Source organism: Rhopilema esculentum, chromosome 14, assembly GCF_057945365.1.
Source record: "Rhopilema esculentum isolate cy_ngs chromosome 14, ASM5794536v1, whole genome shotgun sequence".
NCBI lineage: Eukaryota > Metazoa > Cnidaria > Scyphozoa > Rhizostomeae > Rhizostomatidae > Rhopilema > Rhopilema esculentum.
The window spans coordinates 1,923,519-1,947,541 of NC_142828.1; the positions used below are offsets into that span (position 1 = coordinate 1,923,519).

General features: G+C 37.7%; 2 protein-coding genes across 2 annotated transcripts; one reads left to right on the plus strand and one right to left on the minus strand.

Moving 5' to 3' along the window:
• Nucleotides 1–852: 852 nt before the first annotated feature.
• LOC135695874 (uncharacterized) lies at nt 853–2,775 on the plus strand. The gene has a single exon (XM_065215068.2). It carries the CDS (start codon nt 853–855, stop codon nt 2,773–2,775), a length of 1,923 nt encoding a protein of 640 aa, XP_065071140.2.
• Nucleotides 2,776–3,838: 1,063 nt separating this feature from the next.
• LOC135695868 (tRNA (34-2'-O)-methyltransferase regulator WDR6) lies at nt 3,839–23,967 on the minus strand. Its single transcript, XM_065215063.2, has 22 exons — nt 23,845–23,967; nt 22,885–22,980; nt 22,322–22,421; nt 21,756–21,941; nt 21,332–21,494; nt 20,860–21,103; nt 20,522–20,626; nt 19,621–19,726; nt 19,081–19,247; nt 18,454–18,797; nt 17,320–17,481; nt 16,801–16,875; nt 16,433–16,528; nt 15,686–15,775; nt 14,744–14,804; nt 9,238–9,297; nt 8,572–8,986; nt 7,271–7,692; nt 6,746–6,889; nt 5,200–5,300; nt 4,396–4,484; nt 3,839–3,976 (listed from the first exon to the last, which is right to left on the minus strand). Exons 1-22 carry the CDS (start codon nt 23,933–23,935, stop codon nt 3,907–3,909), a joined length of 3,387 nt encoding a protein of 1,128 aa, XP_065071135.2. The 5' UTR covers nt 23,936–23,967; the 3' UTR covers nt 3,839–3,906.
• Between the last annotated feature and the right edge of the window lie 56 nt (nt 23,968–24,023).

The following is a 24,023-nucleotide window of genomic DNA, read 5'->3' on the forward strand; positions in this document are numbered from 1 at the left end:
CCTCTTTTCTGCTTCATGTTCACGATTCTTCGTTTCTTGTCCGGACTCCCTTACAAATACAAGAATGCTAACCCCATAGTGCTTTGTACATCACGCCAGTTTACATGAAATTTTCAACAGGTGGAGTCTAAAACAGGAGCTCATTTTGCTCTTTTAATATCAATTTGAGAAGCAAAGGACAAAAACTTCGCAAAAGCGAAACGTACAGATTAAATTCAATTTACCTTTGAGAACGAATGAATACTTTCGATGCTGGAATGACTAGTGTTTTTCATATTTTGAGTTTTCAAGTGATCTCTACTTTGTGTGTTATTTGTTGCAAAAACAAGCAGAGTTATTGAAAATAGTAACTATGTAAAGCCTATTTCATCATCTTTCTATGAGATGTAATATTGAGGTTCCTGGTGTAAGTCCGGTCTGATAAAATGACGTAGAGATTTCAAGCAATTCTTTTTCGAAACTGTTTTTATCAAACATTGTGACCGTTATTAATGAGAAAAACAAACTAGAAAACTAATTTTAATATCAAAGCCATCAAATTTTCTCGCAATAAGAGACTTTAAACAAACAATTCTGGAAATATCTTTGTGAAGTGGCATCTCACGAAATTAAAGTTGAAAGTAATATTTTTTGTTTGAGTAGAAATATGAAAGTATATTTTTTATTGCTGCAGTGCGTGACAAAGCAATATGATGACAATCATGACAAGGTTACCATGGTTCTGCTGAAAACAATTTTGCATATGAATTTTTAAGGGGGTGGGTTTCATTTGAAATGCTTCTTTTAGCCGCGAGGGCTCATGAAACTTTAATCAAGTTCAATTGAGATTTGTGTGAGTCACCTGCACAGACAATGCAACTATACTTCAAAAAAGTTTTCGTAGTAAATGTTGAGCGGATTAAACTAAAAAATACAAACCTGAGAAAGTCAGTGTTTTTAAGGAGATGCAATATGCTGAAGCATTGCAAGTCTAGAAACAATTCTGTCCAGCTCAGTTTTGCAGAGTTAGGCCCGGATAGCCTTGCGACGTGGGGCTCAGATGGGATGAATGAGTCGAGAGGAAAAATAAATTGCAAGAAGACGTCCTTAGATTTCGAGAAAAAGAGTTCTAACTCCGTAAGACCAATGTCAAGTTTATCGTGGATGACGAGCTCTACGATGGAAGCAAATGTTGCGACAAGTAGAACTTTAGAGAACACAACAAAAGAAGATAACAAAGGAGTCGGGAGCCATGTTTCTTTCCCTTATAAATGTATATTGCTTGCTTCAATAACAATGGCCTTCGTTCTTGGAATCACCTTTGCAATCGGTGTCATTTACATTGGCTATTACCCGGAACAAAAATTTCTCAACACTGGTGACGCGCTGGTTGTAGATTATTCAACGTATTTTTGTTCTGCAGTTTCTACAACTAGTTCTAATATTTGGCTTACTGCACTGGTGAATGTTGATAAAAACAAGGAAGTTCAATACACTATGAGTGATGTTTTAAGAATTGAAATAGGCCAGTTTTGGAGTAGAATGTTTTATCTTCACAGAAACAGTAGTTTGAATATAATCTGGCAGAGCAATGAAATCATCTACCTTTTTATTTTCGAAAACAAACGACAATTCGATATTTGGAGAGGAAGAAAAACTTCGGAATCGTATCTTGTAAAAAGGGCATGTTGTTTCAACAAGAATACAGTAGATTCTTCGTTCGAATTTGTCTCTGAAAAAGAAAGCGACTATTATATTGCATTTTATCGCCCAGAATCTTTTGGCCGCGCAGTTTCTTTGAACCTGACTTTGAAGTTCAGGAGACCTTCGTTCGATTTTAGCAAAACAACAGCCAACTGCCAGACATCAAAGGCCACTGGTTGTTCTGTGCCATTAAGCTTTGGTTCAGATGAAAAAACAATAATCGAAGTGCCAAACACCACAAAGCGGGGCATCCCGAAAGAAAACGAGGTTGAGTGGAAATGTGAGGCTAGGGTTTGGTTTTATTTGGTTGTTTTTGGTTCGGCAGTCATTGGACTTTGTGCAGTATTTGTTTTGATATTTTTTATTCATAAACATGCCAGGATGCGTTTGCATGGCGAAAAAAGGAAACCTACGGAACCTTGGCAAGTTTTAAAAAGTGAAGCAACTACTGACGGCAATAGGAATCATGTTGCGAGCGGGTTCGTAAAGGGGCCAGTTCCACGTGACGCAGTGTCCTACGAAACGATTGAAAATTATCATAATTGGGCGCTCGATGAAGAAGAATGGGTAGACATAACACAAGATACGCTTAAAAGTGTAAGTAGTTACACGCCAAGTGAACGTGAAAGTAGAAGTGCCTCGCAAGTCGCAACAATCTATAAAGACAATGCTGACGCGAGAATGAGTCGCCTTAGCAGCAATGCCTCGATTGTGAAATACGTTGCTAAGAAACCCAGGAAACAAGCTCAAGCTGAAATTGGAAAGTCAGAGAATGCTGGGTCTAGTATGGCTGCAAACCAGGAGATAATCCTGAATTTTCCACCTTTTAATCCTACTGGCGAGCAAAAAGAAGATGGTCAACATAAGAACGAAATGACAGAGAAAAATAAGGAGCTGTTCTTACACCCAAAACTTAAACCTTCACGTTCAACAGGATATTTTAGAGTATTGTCTCCTATTATTCAAAAGAAAACTGGAAAAGTCACAGGCCAAAAAGAACGCCGTACACCAAATCCTGTGTTTTATAGACCTGGCTCTCGGGGGTCCGTTTCAAATGAGAAAATATCCATAGGAAATCCAATCAATATTTAGACGCATTTTTCTTGAAGAAGTTTATAAAGCAGCTTGTTTCATAACATATACTTGAATTTTGTATGAATTTATATATTTGATTACAAAACCTATTTATATGATAGAAATAACTAATATATTTACATTTCAAATGTTGGCTTATTAAAATACGAGAAGCTTTGCTACTTCTTTGCAAATATTAAACGATATCGTCGTATGTCCCTGGTCAGATACACATGGTTAAATATTTAGGAAGTTAATCCTTTCGATAGCTTTTTGTAGGTAGGATAACTGTTTTATACCGGAAACCATAAATATATATTTTCTAATTAAACATTTAGGCTGCTGGGTGTTCTAAAGACTCGTAGGAGGAGGGAAGATTCTTTCTGTTTAAATCAATTTAACTGTCGAAATCGCTTTTTTATCCTTGAATAACTTGAGGTCCTGCAATAAATAAGAGCAAATGATTCTAATAAGAAAATTGCATTTCCCGGAATTCTAAAGCCGTAAAGAGGAGGGACATTAATTCTCTAAATAATTGCACTAAAGAGGAAAAAAGTCGCCAGTTTATCGTCTTGTTCTGAATCAGATAGAATTAAGTCATAAATCAGATACGAGTCATTTTACTGCTCTTGTTACAGTGCTTTAAAGCTGCGCGTTGACAGTGCTTTAAAGCTGCGCGTTGAGAACAATCTTAAAGGTTCCCTGTGTTGTTTATATAAGAAGCGGCATAACAGAGTTCAGGATTGATGTCTCAATGCTTTCTTATTTTAGCTTCATATATTTTTGGCCATTCTTGACGTGTATTAAGGCTCTTGCGCAACCGGCATGCTTAGCGGCAGTTGTCTTGAGAAATTGAGATTCTGTTTTGTATTTCCATGCAGTGCGATATTAGGCCGGTCTTTTGAATTATAGTCGCAAAGCGTGCCGGTTGCGCAAGAGGCTTTAAATCTGCTTCATTGGTCTGCGTTGAAAACAGTCTAATCTTACTTATTCTAATTGTTCTCATATTGTCATTAAATGACAACACGACCCGAATTTGTCGAATCTCTCTTTACTTAGAGAAGAGGACGATAACTCCAGTATGTTTATCTCGCTCAGAAGGCCTTTTTTGAGCCAATCAATGCAATGTTATCAGATCAGATAATGGTATCAAGTCTTCTCCATTTTCAGTGTTTTGATTTGAAGTCCAATTCCACACACTAAAGCCTTTATCTCGTCCCTAGGGATAAATATATTGTAATAAATAAACAGATTGATACGACAGGTGTTAACAGCAAATTGCGATCACCATAATTTGCCGATATTTTCAAATAAAACTCACTATTTTAAAACTCTCTTATAGTAAAAATCTCAATTTCCAATTGCTAAGGTAATTTTAAAAGCTGTAGGTGGTAAAACGGACAACAAGAGGAGAACCTTTTCTGATTGAAAATAAAATGATTGAAAAAGAAAGGTCTTGAAAAAAGATGATTTTTTAGCAAAGCAAATGGTATAACAGTGCTTTCTTGGGGGGTTTAAAAAGGCAAATTTTCCGACGGATAACAAATGAAGTTTTCTTGTGAGAAAAGTTAATAGCATTCGGTCATAGCAACACTGTTAGGTAGAAACGATCGTAATATTTGCAGTTCAGAGACTTACTGTTTTTGTAAACAGATTAGATCACTCGCATCTGAAATATCCACAAAATCCGTGAAAATGTTCTTCCAGCAGCTTTTCTCTTTTTCATCCTAAAAATTAGAAATAATGAATTTAGTCTTTGAAACGACTAATCTTTGGACAACGTTTGTTATTATTGTGAATAGATTGAAATATCTCAACTGAGACCCCTACAAAACCATCCATTCTTTATTTCGATTTGTTTGCACTCTTACTTGTAAATTAATTATTCCACCTCCCAATAGGCAGTTTTTAATTATAGAAAAAAAGAAACATGCAAAAGTACCAAGGGAACAGAGAAAAACGAAAATTTAAAAGAAAATTCAGGTCTTATCCAGGGTTCAGGGAAAATTCATCTCTTTTTCAATATCTGCAGTATTTCTTATTCATATTTCGCATAGCATTGTGAAACATCATGGTAACGTCATAGGCAACTTAGAAAGATAATTTTTGGATGGTAGTGCGGTGGGGTGGAGTGGGGTGGGGTGGGGTGTGGTGGGGGGTTAAGGTCGTAACAAGAATGGTAACTTCTTGCTGGTAAATGCAAAAATACGGTTTTACAAAGTTTCAAAAGGCTTGGTCTTTGTAACTTTCTTCGAAGGGCCTACAGACCTCACATTTGAGGGTAGTTTAGTGTTCTCTTGTTTCCTCTCTGAGTTATACTTGTTTCCCTGCTCCTTTGAGAAAATTCCCCTGTTCCCCCGATTTCTGTTAGTATACTAATTTCTTATAACGTACAGTTTGACAATGTTTTACAGGGTATAGTCCTTGAAATTTCATACGTACTTCGTTTAAAATCTGGAACCCACTGTCATTAGTTTGCCAGACTTTCAATCGTTGGTCGATGGAACATGACACAAGAACATCAGGCCTTACCAACTGTATACCTATAATGAACGATAACGCTGTTACTTTGTGAATATTCAACTCTTAAGAGGGATTTTGCTGTCCTAATGAATCTTAAAGTCCCTGTATCGAAAATGCCCGTCCTATCTCCATTTGAATAAAACTGTGAACTGATTACACGACCCTATTATTTCAGAGAAAAAGATTAGAAAAGAAAAGAAAATAAAAAGAGAGTAAATTGTTCATCAATTGGGAGCTACAAAATTGAGCACAATAGCTAGTGACGAATCTACACCCCTGTCTTTAGTTTTTTTTTTCTTATTAAAATTACGGCATGTTAAGGTTTAGTGTCACAATTTTAGAGTTCTAATCAACTGTAAACCTATTAGGAAAGATAAAACTTGGTGTAAGCTATCCTGCTCTTGAGAGAGATTTGACTACCGTAAAAGCTCTATTATCCCCCTCTTTCTAAAGCCCACTCTCAATAAAGCCCCTACAGTACTAAAAAAAAAATAACCCCTCCCCCTCTTGGGCTTGATAGAGCTTTCACCAATACAAGTCCCAATGAAAAGTGATCCGCAGTTTGGTCACGTGATATGCTGGGTTTAAGCGACGTAAAAATCTCCAACATGCCATGTCTGTACTGTATGCTTCAACCAGGTTAGGCAGAATAACACCAAAGGCTTATTTTCTGAGAAGGGGCTCTTAGGGTAGTTGTACAAGTCATACTGTCACAAAATTTTCATTTTCCAGTAACAAAGATACTCCAAAACTTTAAAAACAAAAAATGACCCTTTGATATGACTCTATAAAATTGGCTGAATAAAAGATTCAGACATAGGTCAAATATATTTTGGAATATTGGGATGATTAAGCGTTTTGTTAAAAGTAAACGCTTGCAACCCAAAGTCTATTGCAATAATAGGCGAAACAACCACACTCGTTTCAGCTATCTTATACGAACATGTATTCAGGGTGTGACTTTACCTACGCGATAGTTCCATCTGATAGTCTCAGGGTCTGTGTTTTGAAAATTTTTGTAGTTTAGGGGTACAGAGCAATTTATGTACTGCATTGTGGTGAAAATGTTTGGTTTGCAACAGGCAATTATAGTTAGAAAGATTAAGTTAGAAAGACAATACATGTAATGCACCTTAGTTAATGTTTTCGTTTATTTCACAATTACAGGCAAGATCCTTTTCCTTTGATATTCCAAATACTAACGATTTAATACCTCATAGCTGTGTTAAAATATACCTCATATTTTTATATCTCAATGTGTCCAATATTTTCAGGTATCATCTTTGCCTCCCTGGGGAATCAGCGATAGTTTCATTCGTAAAACTGTATCATCTTTTCCGATAAAGTTTAAGGATCTTTGTGAAAATCTGTACTTTAAATAAACTACCAAAGTAGACAGGGATATTCATTTTTACATAAACTTTGCCATACTCAGAAAAAGTTTGTTTGCGAAATGCAGCAATACCTGTGATCGTTGAATGGTGCGCAAATATGTTTTTGTCGGTCCATTTCACCGTGCAGGCGATGCGGTCTGCGAGTTTAGTAAGCGTGAAATTCGATGTGAATATTGAGTTATCGTCACCCCCACTTGCTAGGGTTATCTGCGAATCTACAAGAAAACAGTCTGTTTAGATAGATTACCCAAAGTATTGGCTTTCAGATACGAATTTCACTCAACTTCTTTTACAACAGATATTACCGGAGTTGATAATTACTAGGGGTTGAGAAGCGGAAAGTAAAACAGGATCTTTTCGTGTGGAGCAACTTGCTGAAATAAAGGCATATATTCAATGCAGCAAGTTTCCTGTAGAAAGAAAGTATGTGCAATGAAGTACCACGATTTTCCAGACTTCCATGGCAATGGTGAGCTTTTGCAGGGAAAGAAAACATTAGTATTGGCAGCAGTTTAATAGTTTAATGTGGTATCGAACCAATTCATTGCCTAGGTGTTACCGCGTCAAGAAAGCAAGAGTAGTGTGAGAAGCAATACCTGATGGGCACGCCTTGACATCCACACAATGCACCCCAGACTGATGTGCCTGGAAAACATGCAGTGGCTGTTGAGAACAACTGCTACGTGGTACAGAAGAATTCAACTTTTCAATGTGAAAAAAGTTTCCACATCTTTCAACCGTTTGTTTCATATTACGACGGTCGTTACTGGAAAAGCCGCCTTTTGTACCATGACCTGATTCTTTTTCATCTTTAGTTTCCAAAGAAGATAGTACATCTATGCATGAAGTTATATCCCATAATGCAATGCGACCATCAGTTGCTCCAGATACCAGAAAATGGTGATGCTTTGAATCAACGGCGTGGACAAAGCTATGAAGAGTTTGAACGCAACGTCCGTGAAATTCTGAAGCCATGAGCAGTTTAAATGATTTGTTTGCAGCCTCGAAGCCATAGACCCTAAAAACGAATACGAGAACCAAAAACGTCGTTAGAGTTGGAATTGTGTTCTTTTCGATATGAAAAAATATCATGGTGTTTTAACCGTTTTGAGGCAAAAATCCTTTATTGATTCGTATGATATCCAGCAGTTGATAATGTGCGCTAAATATTAAACAAAAGTTCGGATCTAATGCTGATGTCGGGCGTGATCAGGTCATCACTTATTACGTAATAGGTGTGACCAAACTATCCTCAGATTATTGTGCCCCTTAAAATTTCAGTTGTGTCCTCTGAGCAATACGAGGCCGGTTGGCGGTACCTCTTTTGCCGTTTATTTTAGAAGAGCACCACGGTAAATAACACTTGTTTTGACAAGGAAATAAAGAGCCTTAGAGCTGCATAAAGGTTATTAACAATGATGAAATTATCAGAGACTGATCAAATAAATAAAAGATCGTACAACTGAAATCAGCGTTGCAGTAGAGTAGTTCAACATTCTTACCACATTCTCTATAACAAAGGAAAACACCCTTCCCATTAAGAAATAAAAGCCTCATTCCCTTTAATAAGGGAAACCCTTCAATGGAAAATCCTCTGCCCTTCCACTTCTCCCCTTGGTGGCAAGTCATTGACTCACACAAATGCATATGGAAAAAGTGTGTTTATCCGAAGGGCGATTATCTCTTTCAAATAACGTAATTGATATTCAAATAACGTAATTGATATTCACGAAGGCAAAAGGATTTTCAAGGATTTTCAGATAAAAACAAAAGGATTTCTAACAAAGGTGTACGAGATTTTCTTGGGGTGATTTGCCCCTCACGTTTATCAGTGCTCACTTTCATGCTGTCGAAATTTCTTAAATCATCAAAAATTCCCTGAACAGAGTTACTGTACCTGATATATCCATCAGAACAGGCCACAGCAAGGCAATAAGAAAATTCCGTAGTATTCACCGGGATAACATTCATGGAAAGAAAGCGGAGATCATCGTACAGGTCACTTGGCTTGGTTTTCAAAGAGTTCATTGGCGTTCCGATTTCTGCCAGCAAGGACGTGCTCACATACCCATCAGCGTGGTAAAAGACGCGGTTGCATTTCAATGAGCTTCTGCTACCACACGTAAACATGATGTATGACCTATTTAAACTGCTTATAGCTTCCCTATTAACGACCTTTCCTTGTCCCCCAAATTCATTGCCTCCGCTCATTTCATCAGCTGAATCTTCTTTCACTGCAACCACTGACTTTACGCTGCCAATATGGCCGTCAAAACTATGAACCACCTCAAATTCGCTCTTTCCCGTGTCATCTGGACATTGCATTAAGGCTTCATGAAATCATATCTGAACATATCATGATCAAAAAAACCCAAAAATATCCTGTCTGGTTGTGTAAGTTATGTCAAAAAATGAAAGTTGTCAATAGTTCAACGAATTTTGTTTCCGGGATGGATGCCCGGAAAACCCGGTATCATATTCAGCCGGTATCAGATGCAGCCCAGTATCATATAAAACCCGGTTCCAACCAGGATACAGCCACAGCAAGGATTCAAAAGGATACAAATGACCAGATTTACCAAAGTGTCTTCACTACCAGTTGCAAAGAGTATTTTTGTCGTATCTAAAAATATGAAAATTTCTTTATGAAAATTTTGTTAAAGCCACTTATATTTCCATTAACATTTCTTTTTGCATCACTATCCATCTATAAGACATTCAAGGTTGCAAACTTTCAACAAAGTTTTTAAAGGTCAAAATCTAAGAAAATACTGTCCAAAAAGCCTGTGTTAAAGGTGTCTGCCATGCCAGAAGAATTTTGGTAAAGACTCTACCAAAATTCTTCTGGCATGGCAGTAAAGTAAAGGATAAATACCTTGTCATTTCTTTCTTTTGTATAAGAACCAGATTTGCAGAGGCTCAATGTTATTAATTTTTGATAATTCGCATGTTCTTGATATTGTTCTGATTCCAACATTGATTTTTCTTCAATTCTACGCTCAACATTGTCAAGGGGCAAATCACTCTAAGAAAATCTCGTACACCTTTTGTGAAAATCCTATTGTTTTATCTGAAAATCCCCAGAAATCCTTTTGTTTTAGGGAAAATCTCGTACGCTATTTGCAAGAGTGAATCGCACCTCAAACATTGCTCCTAAGACCAACAAATAGCATTTTTGCATGAATTTTTGTAGTGGCCTGATTCATAAGCTAAGCTGATAAAATCTGCTTTGTTTTTGACAGGGAAAATTACAAAAACAACGTTTTCTACTAATTTTATCGTCTGAGGCTGGGTATGTTTTTATTTCTTTGGCAAATCGAGCCTCGGTCTTCTAACAAAATGCTTTCTTATAAAAAAATGTATTTTGTAAACATGCAACATTTTCAGATTTTTTGTTCTTGTCGGGAAACAACAGTAGCGATTAACGAGTAAGGCACTTGGTAACGAGGAGTGCACTCGTAGGAAAACATATTCTTTGAATAGGCGGAGCTCCACAAGCTAATTTAACTTGGATTGTATTCACCTTCAAATCATATTGAAATTAATGAGTAATGTTCATAGGAAGTAGAACAGAGAGGTAATATTGGTTTATTGGTGCAGAGGAGAGGTTGTTATCTCTGTAGAATATAGGGGGCCTGGTGAAGATGGAACAATGATGGCAACGCGAACTAGTTAATGAAACAAATTCCACACACAATATATTTGTGAAAATGCCAATTTTATGAAAAAACTGGACCGGTTTTTGGTTGCAAGGGTGAATTGGTCAAGTGACGTATTTGTTCTTGGGAAAAGAATATGTCTAGCCAAAGGTTAAATGAAACAAATGAGTAATGATTGAAAAAGTAATTAAAACTCACGAGAAACTAATAAAAATATAATTAAGGTCAACTCGTCCGTCATTTTCACATTAAGCAAGAATAATTCAGCAATACTTTACAAATTTGATCGATAATGAATGCTTGGGAATAAAGAAGATGTAGAAATACGTTTAATGTTTCCGTTGCGTCCTCCGATTGGCCATTGGGTCGTTTGGCTGTGTGATCTTCGCTTACTTTGAAATTGTTTCTCAAGGCTGCAGAGGGTGAGAAAAGATGACAACCAAGTCTAGCGATAAAATCTGCCTAAGTGCCAGAGAATCTTGTCCGCCTCCTGCCTACGTTGGGCGGCACAACCATGGTTTTGAAAGCGATGTAGAGGCCGATTGTGGTGATAGAATACGACATGTTCACGTTGGAAGAGGACAAGAGCCAAACGGGAAACCAATTAGCAATGGAGCGACAGTGAAAAGTAAGAAGATTCACTCGATATGTCTATGCACTGCCTCGGTTTACCCTCACTACCACGGCGAAACTATCATTGATGACAACGTGTATGACGAAATACTGATAATCGACCCAAAGGAACTGCAGACAACATCGAACAAGAACGTGCGTTTTAAAGGACAATGCTTGCGACTCTGTAAGTTCTGCATTTTGATATTTGTGATTCTAGTTGGCCTAGCATGCGGTCTATATGGAGTAGCACACTATTTCATTGTGAATAAAAATGGGGATGCCGTAATGTCAAATGGAGATGTCAAGTTATTGCAGTATTCCACTTATTTTTGCGAGGGAATCAAAGCAGAGCCTTCGGAAATCCAAAGGTCTCTCGTAGTATTGGAGAAAAAGGTCGGCCATGCGGCAAACTTCTTTTACAACATGTCACTTACACTCACACTAAGCCCACAACAGAGAACATATGAGCAGGGTTTTTATGCAATCGAGCAGGGAGTGATGCGCATTATCATAGAAACCGAACAAGATGTCGATGTGCTAATTTTTGATACAGAGAGCAAGCTGAATAATTGGAAAAATAACAAACAGTATGCAGCGTATAACTTTAAAAGACAGTGTTGCAAAGACATAACGATAAACCGAGGTTTATACAGTTTCAGGGCAGAACAGGACCGGCGTGCTTTCTTTGTTGTATACAGCGATGGACCGGGCAACGCTTATATCAATCTGACATTATCATTTGAAAGGTCGTTTATTGACTACAAGCGAAACAATGTCAATTGCTTTGCTGATGTTAAGAAGAGTTGCACTGTTCCCATCTCGTTTGCGTCTGCTGATAAAGTTGTTGTTCAAGTGCCGAGGACATCGACCTTGTTGGACTCGCAGAAAGTCGAATGGAGCTGCGAGGCACGTGTCTGGTTCTACGTTTGCGTGTTCTTAGGAATTTTTATAGCAGTCATTATCATCATGTGTTTCATTTACTGCTTGTTGAGCTGCTGTTTTTGCGATCCTTGTTGTTGCTGCTTTTGTTGCTATATTGTAGCTAAAGAAGAGAAAAGCAACCCTAGAGTGGTGCAGTACCATTGTGGCACATTGCGGCAAGACCCCCACTATGTCTCTCGAACACCAAGAGGCCCAAGGGCAAGACAAATCGAGGGCATTCGCCGGCACGACTCCAACTCCTCCATTATGAAACATGGTTACACGACCTCAGATACGAGCGATACGGAGGGACGGGAAAGTAGCAGGAGACATCAGCTGAGCAGGAGGAGCAGCACAACAACAACACACAGCATGGTTAGCAACCATTTATCCCGGAGGAGAAGTAGCAGTAGCATTGGCAGTGACCTGAAACGAGGCATGTGCGTGGATGAAAGCTACGAGGAACTGCACCCACCTGACGCAGAATGGGTAGGCGCACGGGGGGCAGTGGCAAACGGCAAACTAAGTGTTAGGCTTGATGATGTCGATGGAATGGACGATCCTAAGGGTTTAAAAAGGGCGAAAATGTCTCGAAGGGCGCGAAAGGGAGTTCGAAAAGAAGAAAGCAACGACGAATACTCGGATATTGAAGCACGACTCAGAATGAAGAAGGCACAGTTCTCCGATTCTGAAGGGGAGGAAGGGAATGCACAAGATCATGTGGCCCGCAGGAACATGGAGCAGGCTCTCAAACAAGCGCCCTTTTCTGATGATGATGATGATGATAATGAATACGATTACACGTATGACGTCGTAGGATTCCAAGTACCAGGTCCATCAAAGTCAACTGCCGATAAGATAGACACACTTCCACTGGGACCATCGGGGGCACCCCCAGAAGCGCCCCCCAAATCAGCTGCCAGCATCAAAGGAAAACCAGGCCTAAAGGCGGTAAAGAGTCTGGAAAGCCTTGAGATTTTACCCAACGGAATGACAAGAGCAAACGTCGATAGGCTGCAAAAGTCAAAATCCGATGTGATGCAGAAAAATCCCAGGGTGAGGAAGCATTCGCCTATGACGCCACGCATTATCGTTTTGAATGGGACAAGAGAAATGTACAACACTTGTGACAGAAGACGGAGTAATGACGTCATTGAAAATGGGCTGGGAAATAGGACAATCAGTCTGGATTCTGGCTTGGAACGAATCGATGGAAACAAAGGTCCAAAAATCAGACCAGCCGCAGATGTTAAGTTTTGACATTTCATTCCAAATACTTTTACTTTTGTCGATGACAAAGACCTGCGAACTGAGCAGCTTCGTTTATATAATCATTGTTGTATCTGCAAATTTATAGGCAGACTTTAGAATTTAAGAATGTCAGTTCTCATAAGTGTTGCATTCATATATCGTATACATCACTTAAACTACTCTTCAGAGTAAGTTTAATCATTGTCATTATCATACTTATTTAGTACAGACTGAGTCAAGTTTTGGAGCTCAGAAACTGTTTTTTGAAGAAAACTGTTATTTTCGGGCTTAAAAAACAATACAGACAGATCCCTCGCTCAAGGGGGAGAGTAGTGGTGTGTGTCCTGACAGACTTCCAAAATTTGGCTTTCAGACGACCTTTTGCCGTAAATTCGCCACTCTCACGTATATACCTCTACAAGTATAAAATTTGATAATACGAAAATTTCCAAAGCAACCCCACAAAACCCCCAAATTGTATTCGGTATCGGATACTGGTATTAAAGCTTAAAATATAAGATTTTCTTTAATTGGTTATGTTGATTTATTTTGATAATGATTAATGTCGCACCTATGTTTAGTTTAAGGTATTTAGGTAGCACTTAGTGCTGCTGCTTATGCGTGAACATTGACATGCTTTAGGGCAGATTCTTAGCATAATCCATAATGTATATTGCGTATTCAAGAGTCAATTTGTGCCAGCTATTCAGTGGTCATAACTTTAAACGCTTCTCGTTAGGTTTTGGGAGTTTTTGTTTACATTGACAGCCTAAAATAACACTAACAAGAAACATTCGCGTTACTTCTTGTTAAGATAACACTTACAATGTAACCTTCATTATCCCCTGTTCTTATTATATCAATTTTTCCTTTTTAGTGACTCGTAACTCATTATTAAAGAAAAAATGGTAATTTTTGGATACAACGAGGCATATTTAATATACTGACTGATGGGGCAACCGCTCAATTTGCTGCCCCATCACTGAAAATCAGATAATTGTTTTACCCCACTTTTTGATGGACTCTCTCCACCCGGCATTCATCATTTTTCCAAAAAACATGCCAGGATGGGGCTCTTTGGAGGTTTTGCCTGTAAGAAAACTTTTAAATGTGCACTTGAGCGTACTGTTATTGGTTTTTTAGTTTTAGAAACCTGCTTTATGTTAGGTGACCGTGTGATTCGAGTGTGTCCGTAAATAATAGAACGGTGCTAGAATATACCAGTTCAACTCGAATGGAGATCATGTGTTTTTGGTGCATGCTCAAAGGCCTAGTAAAAATCGGATCCTCTAGCCTGATAACAAGCCTATTATTCTAAAGGAATAAGTGTTACGGATCATCTCAATGAATATATTTTTCATCCGCTATATTGGCAGTTAACCACGCCCTACTAGACCACATATTTTCTCGTCTGAAAAATACTGAAGACCGAGCATGAAATTTTGTTACTTTTATTGTTTCACAATTACAGTTCTAAGAAATCTAAGAAATTTTTATTTAGAGCTTTAAAACTTGCAATGTTATCTTGTTTTGTTTAAATTAATGCAGGTTTAGAAAATATTAGAAAATAACAGACCGTGCAAACTGGAGATCTTTTTATACTGGAACTCGATAACGACTTACCACCATCTTCGATGTTATCAATCAAACATAGACAAGTGATTTCTCTTCCATGCAGAGGTTCCTAAAACCAGCAAAGAAGATTTTTCAAAAATATAATAGAATACTACACAATATTTGTACAAATATTCCATTGGATTGTAACATTGAACTGAGTTTGACTCTGTAAATGAAAATCTAGATGCTTAGTTATAAAGAATGTAACCAGAGTTGAGGCGAGGTGGCAGTGGGGGGAAACTTATAATAAAAGCAGCTTTAACCAGTAGTGTAGAACCAAGAGAGGTAGGGGGCCATAGAGCTTCCTCTATATTTTATACAAAATGAACGTTTTAGTTCGTTTCGAACCTTTCTTTTGCATGGCTTTTCAATATCAATTTCTTTACACTTTCATTTTTTCTAGAGTTAACTCATTTTCCAATGTCTACCTGTTACTTGAGTAGAAAAATCTTGAAAACAAAGAATTTGAAGTAGTAATATTTGCCAGCATTTATTAAGTATTCAGTTATCAAGGGGCTATTGAGGTCACACATGAATGCAAATGTCAAAACGTAATATCGGTTCAATAAAAGATTTCATCCTGGCAGAAATTAGCCATGTTATTTTGGGATCACCAGAAAAAGGAGGAAGAAGGGGGCTGAGAGCCCCTGAGCCCCCCTTTATCTATAGCCCTGGCTTTAACTGTACGTAATCTAACAAAGCAGGTTTGTAGTTGAATCGGGTTAACGTAAAGTGATTGGTTCGATTGGCGAATGATTGATTGATTGTTTTAAATAAACCTATAAGAGCACCACTTTGCAAACTGATAAAGATTAAAGTAAAAGTTCTTATCCAAATCTAACAAATATAGATTAAGGAATATGCAGCTGACTAAACCGAGTGCCTCATACTGTGATATCGTATGTAAATTTAAAGCAACATGTAATAAGAAAGGTTACACAGAAATACCTTGAGAATCTGTTGACTGTTGGTGAAGGATTTCTTGTATAATAAAATTGTTGGTCCTTTCAAGTATGTGAAATACGTATTGTCGTGTCCCTGAAAGGGTGTAAAATTAAATTCAAGAGCAAAAAGGGTGATCAGAGACGCCCAAAGGGGGCAGTAGGCAAGGTTGATGCCAAAGGGATTTGAAAAATGCTTTTTCTTCATCTGTTATAGGTATTTTGAACATGGGTGGCACATGAAAGTTGTGTACGATTTTTTGAGTAGAGTCATCATAAGACGTAAAGAAAAACTGATTGAAAAGAACACTAAAATCAGATAATCATACAAATATCCTTGGTAATTACAAGGGCCTGTGTCAATGTCACATAGAAGGGGTAGAGGGGCATTCACCCTCTCCTGGCCCCACTCTCTTATGTCCTTTGGATGACTTTATGGCTTCTAAATAAAGCAACAATTTCATTACACCATACGGAAACAAAAATGAGATGGAGGAGAATAAGGGGGAAGTAATTCAATGTCATAATACAGTTTACGATAGCTGTAGAATTACAGTAGTGGCACTAGAACGCTGGGAACACGTAGGATTTCCCCTTTATATACAGGTCAGTCAGATTTTTGGTAAAATGGAAGAACCAGGTTAAACATGCTTTGGTTGGCCCAGTTGCATTTTGTGAAACGTCCTGAGAATTTGAAATTAAGAATAGCTCTGCCTGAAAAAAACAGCAAGCATCATGACAAATCCTGACTCACATGTAGAAGCAAATCCCAAGAACGGTACCCTCCACCACAATTGATCTTCAGTATTATCTCGTTTAGGTTCGTGCTCCAAACAGCAAAGTGTGATTGCTATAACGGAAGAATTGAGTCAACTGAACATTCAAAACTTACGGAACGCTTAAGTCAACATACAATGTTGAATTCAGCTAATACCTTCTCACCCCCTTAAACAATGTTTACAACCAAATGTTTAGGAGTATGTTTGACATGCGACTTTTATAATATTCATCAAAAATGTTAACATTGGTTTTCGAAGAAGAGGAAGAAGGTTCAGGCCTTAAGGCGGTGCCAGTCATTTGCCAAGAATTGGCACAAAAAACTTGATTAAGGAGACGTCTTACCATGTAGAACCCATAGACAAGAATATCTCCTTCATTTAAGAGCAAACCTTCAATCCAATCCATGCCTTTACAGACCTGCGATAGAACATAATTTGTTATACCAGTACTGACACAGCTCTCTACAGCTAAACTCACCGAAATTGCAAGGAAAGTTGAAGTCATACTACTTAAAACTTCTTTGAATGTACTCTGAGTATGAAACAAAATAACCTTATATAAACAACTTAATGAGAAGTATAACAGCTGTACAGGGTGATATTGCTTATGCTCTTGCATTGTGCAAAATTTCAACCAAATAAACTTTTAAATCATCCAGAAAATTTTATCAAGTAGATTATTTCTAATTTTAAATTATTTCAAATTATCAAGATTGGGATACACCTGGCTAGCCTTTGCACGAAATCGATCAATCCATGGCCTCTTCAGCAAAAATCTAATAGTTTAACTATTAACATTAAACCTGCCGTCTTCAATAGCTGTTAACCTATGAATGGGTTTGATTTAGACTTGCATACTAACCTTCTTTCTTTCCAAAATATCCAGAGTCCCATTTCCGTTCACACTATACTTCCTATAAAATCCGTCCCTGCCAGTGGAAAACACCCAATCTTTACCAGCGTAAATTCCTGTGACTCCATTTTTACCATGCATCGACAAAAGCGTTTGCTTTGGTCCAATCGCCTAAGAAAAGAAAAGGGTAAAATAGATAGGGCAAAAAGTTAAAAAACAAACTGGGCTGTTGTAGGGTCAAAACTCTTAGATACTGAAAAGTTCATACCAAAATATAACTCTTCAAAATCCAATGAGGTCTCTTTTAGGAACTTGGTGGCCGTGCCTTCGTAGTACCACATCCAAAGGGTAAAGAAAAGGGTAATTAACGTATTAATTTTCGCACTCGACCTCATTCCTAGCAATACTCAACGTTGGGGATCCATTCCCAGTGAAAATTTCCCTTGCTCTTACATAAACAAAATTAAAACTGAACATCCACTCAATTCTCTCTCGTTTGGATTTACTCTTTCTTCAGTTGCAACAGGTTTCATGAAAAGATGCCTGACCGATTTTCCTTGGTGTCATCTGGTACAAATCAAATCGTTACATACAACCCATGCAGACTGCAGCATCATAGATCAACACAACACAATACGACACAATACGACACAATACGACACAATACGACACAATACGACACAATACGACACAACACAACACAACACAACACAACACAACACAACACAACACAACACAACATAACATTGGTTAATACAAGACAGCACAACAGATAGGAATAGAACATTACAAAACATAACACAGCACGTTGCAACACGAAATAACAACACGACACTACATAACACAACGAAATAAACCAGCACACGAGACAAGACAGTAAATATAAATCCAATAAATACATCACACAAACAAGCTCTAAGCTTCACTAATAAGATATAACAACAGCGACAGAATCTACCACTCTTCTATCTTCATCACACGCAGCTGCACAACCCTAAATTGTACCGCATCAAGTTAAGTGACTATGACCAAATGCGATATTTGTTTATTTCGAGTCATAAATTGTGTGAAATGAGAATAAGAGGTTCTCGATTCGTAAGAGGTTAAGAGGTATTCAGTATTGTATGATAAAGAGGTTAAAACCTGTGCTGCCTCATTGGCCCCATCTTCTACATCAAAGACATGAATAGATCCTCGCCTGTCGCCAACAATCAAGCATATCTGCAGTTGTGGCTCATGGTCCTTTTGACTTACGAGTGTCGCGGCTGCCAGCCATCTTTGTCTGCAGTAAGGAAGCTCAAACAGCCCTTTATGTAACACTTGTACACAGCTATCGCGTGAAATGAGGTGCCATAAAATTAGGATTCCATTTGGTCCTGAAGCTGCAACATACGTTTCTGGAACATCGCGTGCAGAATCTCTTGTTAAAATGGAGACGGAAAACACCTTGCCCGCGAAAACTTGCTTATCGATCACTATGTTGTCATCTGTAAAAGATATAAAAACCATGATATGATTAAACTAAAAAAGAATGTATCGCTTCGGAAACATAACATTGATGTAACGTACTGTCTCATCGAAAATACCGCAGCAAAAATTCTCTAGCACTTCTTATTTCCCTTTTCCTTGAAAAGCATTGCTAAATTTTGCAGCATTTTTAATCAGCTTTAATAAGATTAGAAAAAGCAATTCTTGTATTATCTACCCTTGTATATAATGATTCCGACTGGCTTTTCAAGAAACTGGACGTTTTCTACGCCACCCACTTACCAAGTGAAATGATTTTCACTCTGCCATTTAAACTTCCAAAGACAGCTAGTCTCTTATCTTTCTCCACCGCCATACTTGAATGTCTTGCAAATTCTTTGTCATAAAACAAAGTTTCCCAAGAATTGCTTTCTTCTTTTGCCGACGAAAAAGTGTACTTCAACAGATATCTAAAAATAGGATTGGATATCATTCGGCAACTTCTCCGTAGTTTTCGTGTTTGGTTGTAAAAGGGTACAATAAGATTGTGTCTTATGATGCCATTGAAATAAAGAAAAAAGTTTCAAAGAAACACTTTTTAACTCTATCTAGCAAAGTCTTGAAATGCATTTAAAATGATAATGCATAGTATGTTTAGAAATAGGAAGCATTTGAAACGGGGGGAGGGAGAGGGCACATATTGGCAGCACCTCTGTGGGCTGCAATAGGAGCTTTACCCCTTTTTCTGAAAGTGGGGAGGCACGTGCCCATTGTGCCCCCGGTCCCTACGTATTTGGCAAAGAGTAACAGTGCGTAATAGAAAGTTTTGTAAATGAAACAAACCCTGCATTTGTTAGAACCAACAGTTCGCTGCTGCTAAGGACAAACAGGTCCCGTGGGAAATCATCGCTGTCATCAGAGGACGGTAAACTTAGGCTGTCCAGGGGAGCTGACAAGAGACAAAACACGAATTGAGTTGAAGGAGGCAAAAAAGCAGCATATCAAGCAATTTCTCTAGTCTGTCCTATTTCTTCCCAACATTCCAAAAAATTGAAAATCTTGAAGGCTGATCTCTTTTCATGAAGATATTCTTTAAGAAAATACAAGAAACATAAATAAGAGCCACATGGTTGATATATACCCCCAAAAAATTTGGAAAAATTGGCTTATTTGCGGGTTCTTTGTTGACAAACTGCGATAAATGTCAATTATCGAGGCGAGCCCAGTGATTACAAACTGAATGAGGATCCCGTAGTTCATGTTTTACAGACAATTAATGTACAGAAACATAGATGGCAAAGAGGTCAGAAGAAGATCTTATTCTGCCGAAAGTTGAAATTCTGGTATTTGTTGCTACCTAGCATTAGAAGGTGGTTTTTAGGCCACTCAAAAGCGATGCTTATCGAGGATTGCCTTCCTCTCAATGTGACCACACCTCGTGATTGCTATGCTTGGAGTTACAGGGAGACCCTATGGATCTGTTGTCCGCGATCCCTAACCATTGAGCCACCTTCACAACCATTGAATATCATAGAACTGTACTAGTTTTGCTCAGATACTGACTTTAACCAATATACATTCACAGATTGTTTGTGCCGCACTGCTTGATAGTTTACTACATTAGCTTATTGACAAATTATCAAATTCTACTGTTTGCATCTTCGTAAGCACTTTTGTTAACCTACATATATGGTAACATATATAGCTCAAATAGAGGAATTCTAGTTCAAAACTATACACATACCATTTGCAGTAGAATTTATGGTCCATAAACGAATGCTAGAATCCCCACCACCTGTTGCTATCAAATTGGATCCTTCATCTACAGCTAAACTCCAAATGTTTTTCCCTGAAAAAACGGGACTATCCTTTATTCACTCATGAAAGAATCAACACATCTCAAGCAGTGTTGTATTGCTAGTTCAGTAAAAATTCAGCACGCCATTTATTGAAGCAACATTGTTGCATCACGGAAAAAGAATACAACATAGATCTGCTCTTCTATATAAAACGAAGTTACAGTCTAATATCGATTGCTAACTTTCTTTTACCTGATTCTATGACTAACTTTGGGAAACCAACCTTTGTGTCCTTTAAACTTCTTGAGGACTGTCGACTGATCATCCCAGACGAAACACGTTGCATCTTCTCCTATGCTTACAATTAATTCGTTGAGGTAAGTCGCATCCCAAACCCTAGCAGTATGTCCATAAAGAACCTGCAAACACTCTTCACTTTTGATGTCCCATTTTCTGATGCTTCGGTCATCTGAGACGGAGAGAAGGTGCTCCCCTGAACTTGTGAAACGGATAGAAAATATGACGCCCTAGAAGAAATGAGCCTTGTCGTGAGTCAGAGATTTCAAGGCAGTTCTGAAATATCAGCAGTGAGGGAAACAGCCTTCATGCATTTATCAAATCAAAGTTTTTACGCAAGTGAAAGCGATGGTGGCATCTAGAATCAAAAGGGAAAGGGTGGACCTTGACTCTATGTTAAGGAAAAATAGGAAAACATTATTATTTATTCAAAGTATTTGTGCTAATGTTCTTAATACCTCATGTCCTTTTAGCCTTTTGTCAACAGGATGCACATGCTCTGAGCAAACTTCCTCATAGTTGGTAGACGAAACAGTCTTCCATACAAGAACTTCATTAAATACTGTTCCAACAGCAACCAGTAAATTGTCTGAGATGGTGCCCCAAAAGCAAGCAGAATATCTTTTGAAATTAAGAAAATCTTCGGAAACTAAGTTGACTTTTCAATGATATGATTCAAAAGTAATTTTCATTGCCAGCTCCTTTGAAACATTCTCATTTGCTGCTCTTTAGTTTTCATTTCTTGGCTATGATTATTACCTTTATCTTTAACTGTTTTTTTTACAGTTTCTGTAAGACAGTCTACAATTCTACTACCAAAGCCACTATACTAAAGCAACAAGCACTGCTTGTTATAATGACAAAATTGAAAGAAATGGATACAGTATACAATGCTCTTGGCAACTGTGGATTTTTAAGACTTCATCAGCTGCATAATTCCAAATAATGGTCTTATTTTGTGATGTGATTAAGGCAACCACTGCATCACTGCCATTCACAGCAGGTGTTACCTTCGTAGCATCCCAGATCCAAGTTTCAAAGTATTTTTCTTTTGATATTAGCTTAAACCTGGTAATCAAATGACAGAGGATTATTTCAAATTTAGAAACATGTAGTGAAGTCTGAGAAAATCTAGCACTGTTGAAAAATTTCCACGTAACTGTCTGAGAAGTAACATAAAGAGAAAATGACAATTAGCAAATATGTTAGAGATACCATTGAAATTCAAGATACACAATAATAATGAATATTGTTGAAGGCCAATAAGATAGAATGTATGAAACAAAAAACCATTATTCAAAATTTCTACCTCCATTGTTAGATTTTATTTTGAAATCAAATACCAACAAATGGACAACAATGCGATGATAACAAATCCAACAAAAGATTCTAGTTTATTTACATTTTATAATGTACATAGTTGTAGGCAGATTGTGAGTATATATAACCTGATATCTTTTCCACATACAGCAACTGAGAAAAACCTAACTGACTTTCCTCCAAGGCCCAAAATCATAAAACTTTTACTTGATGGATCTCTGGAAATCACTACAATAGAAAATTGGAAACAACAACATCTTGGGACAGAAGATGCAAACAGATCTTTTTTATGTGAGTTCATATGTCATAAATTAGCACAACCCAAAGCTTTTCCTAAAAGTTTTGTTGTTGTTGCTGTATAGGGTTCCTGTAAAGGTCTGTGACCACAAGTATTCTGTTGTCATACCTGGATATAGTTGATGTGCATGCCATAATAAATTGAAGATACAAGACTGAACTGCTTTGACAGGCACATACAACAAATTTCTAGCTTGATTCAATTCAGCAAGGCATGGCAAAATAATAAAGCTGTAAACGAAATGATCCTGTTTTTATCATCATCTGTCTAGGTGAAGTTAATTCACCAAACATCAACTTGAGGCTACATGATCACAAATGCTTGCCAAAGGGGCACCTTGAGCAATTATAAGTTATCAAACAACATATTGTTGTATTGAAATTAAATAATCACCTTTAAATTTGTGTATTCTGCCAGTCTGCAATAATTTTGCATTAAGTACACAGCAATTTTTATCAACATTGTAGATCTTTACAAATGATCCTTCTCCTGGGTGGAAAATTTTATTTAAAAGATTTGATTACTTTGATGAAACTGTCAATAGTTTCTTCAGTGAAATAAAAACATCACAGTAAAAGATTAAAAAAAGCTATGTAGGTAATCAAGGATAGAAAGCACATGAGGGCAAAATCGAAATCTTGGTGTGTTGCAAACAGGTGCTTTACTTATATACTTATTCTGAAAAATGGGGGAGGTGCCCCCTGTGCTCGTGTCTATGTCTATTGTATTCAGGGCCCGTGCCACAAAGTAAAGGCCAAGGCTTCTTACACCTTTTACTGCAGCTTTAAAACCACTTGCTTTGCAAAAAGTGGGGGGCTGGTATTGTTTGTATGTCATATAATTGGCAAGGGGATTCGCAAAGATAGGAGGCTCAGCTTAATATTGGGTGATCTGTTTTTTGGGTTTTAATTTTTGTTTAAAAATTCTGTGATCGAGTTGAATCATACAATACTGGAATGGTTGCCCCTGACACTACAGATCTGTGGTGGACACACGTGTAGGCTATAGCAAATGGCATAACAAAATAAAAGTACCATATTAGGGCTAATCTCAGGGAGTATTCATTTTAACACATGTTCATTTCGAGCAAAGTTGGCAATTTCTCTCTTTTAAGACAGCCTGGTGAGCATTATTTGGCTCCCTAAGTTAACTGTCACTGGCGCAAATGGTATGTGTATAAGTTTTTGCCTGGACTTTACCTGTAGCGTACGATTCCACTACTAGACTTAGGACATTAGATGACGATCAGAATGCCGTACTAAACGTTTGAGTGGATCAATTTTCTATTATTGAAAAGAAGGCAATTAAAGCATGATTGACAGAAAATTAATATCTAATACTAGAGACGAATACCTATAATTAAATATTCTTTGTTAATAAAATGTAGCGCAGTGATCGGAGCACTGATTGCACTCCCCTTCTCCACGATTGAAATTGCCGCCATTGCAAAAATCCAACATTTTCTGAAAGCCTCGTTTCCATACGGCAGTCGATCCGATTTCTAAAGATCTTGTTTCAGAGGCCGATTTGTT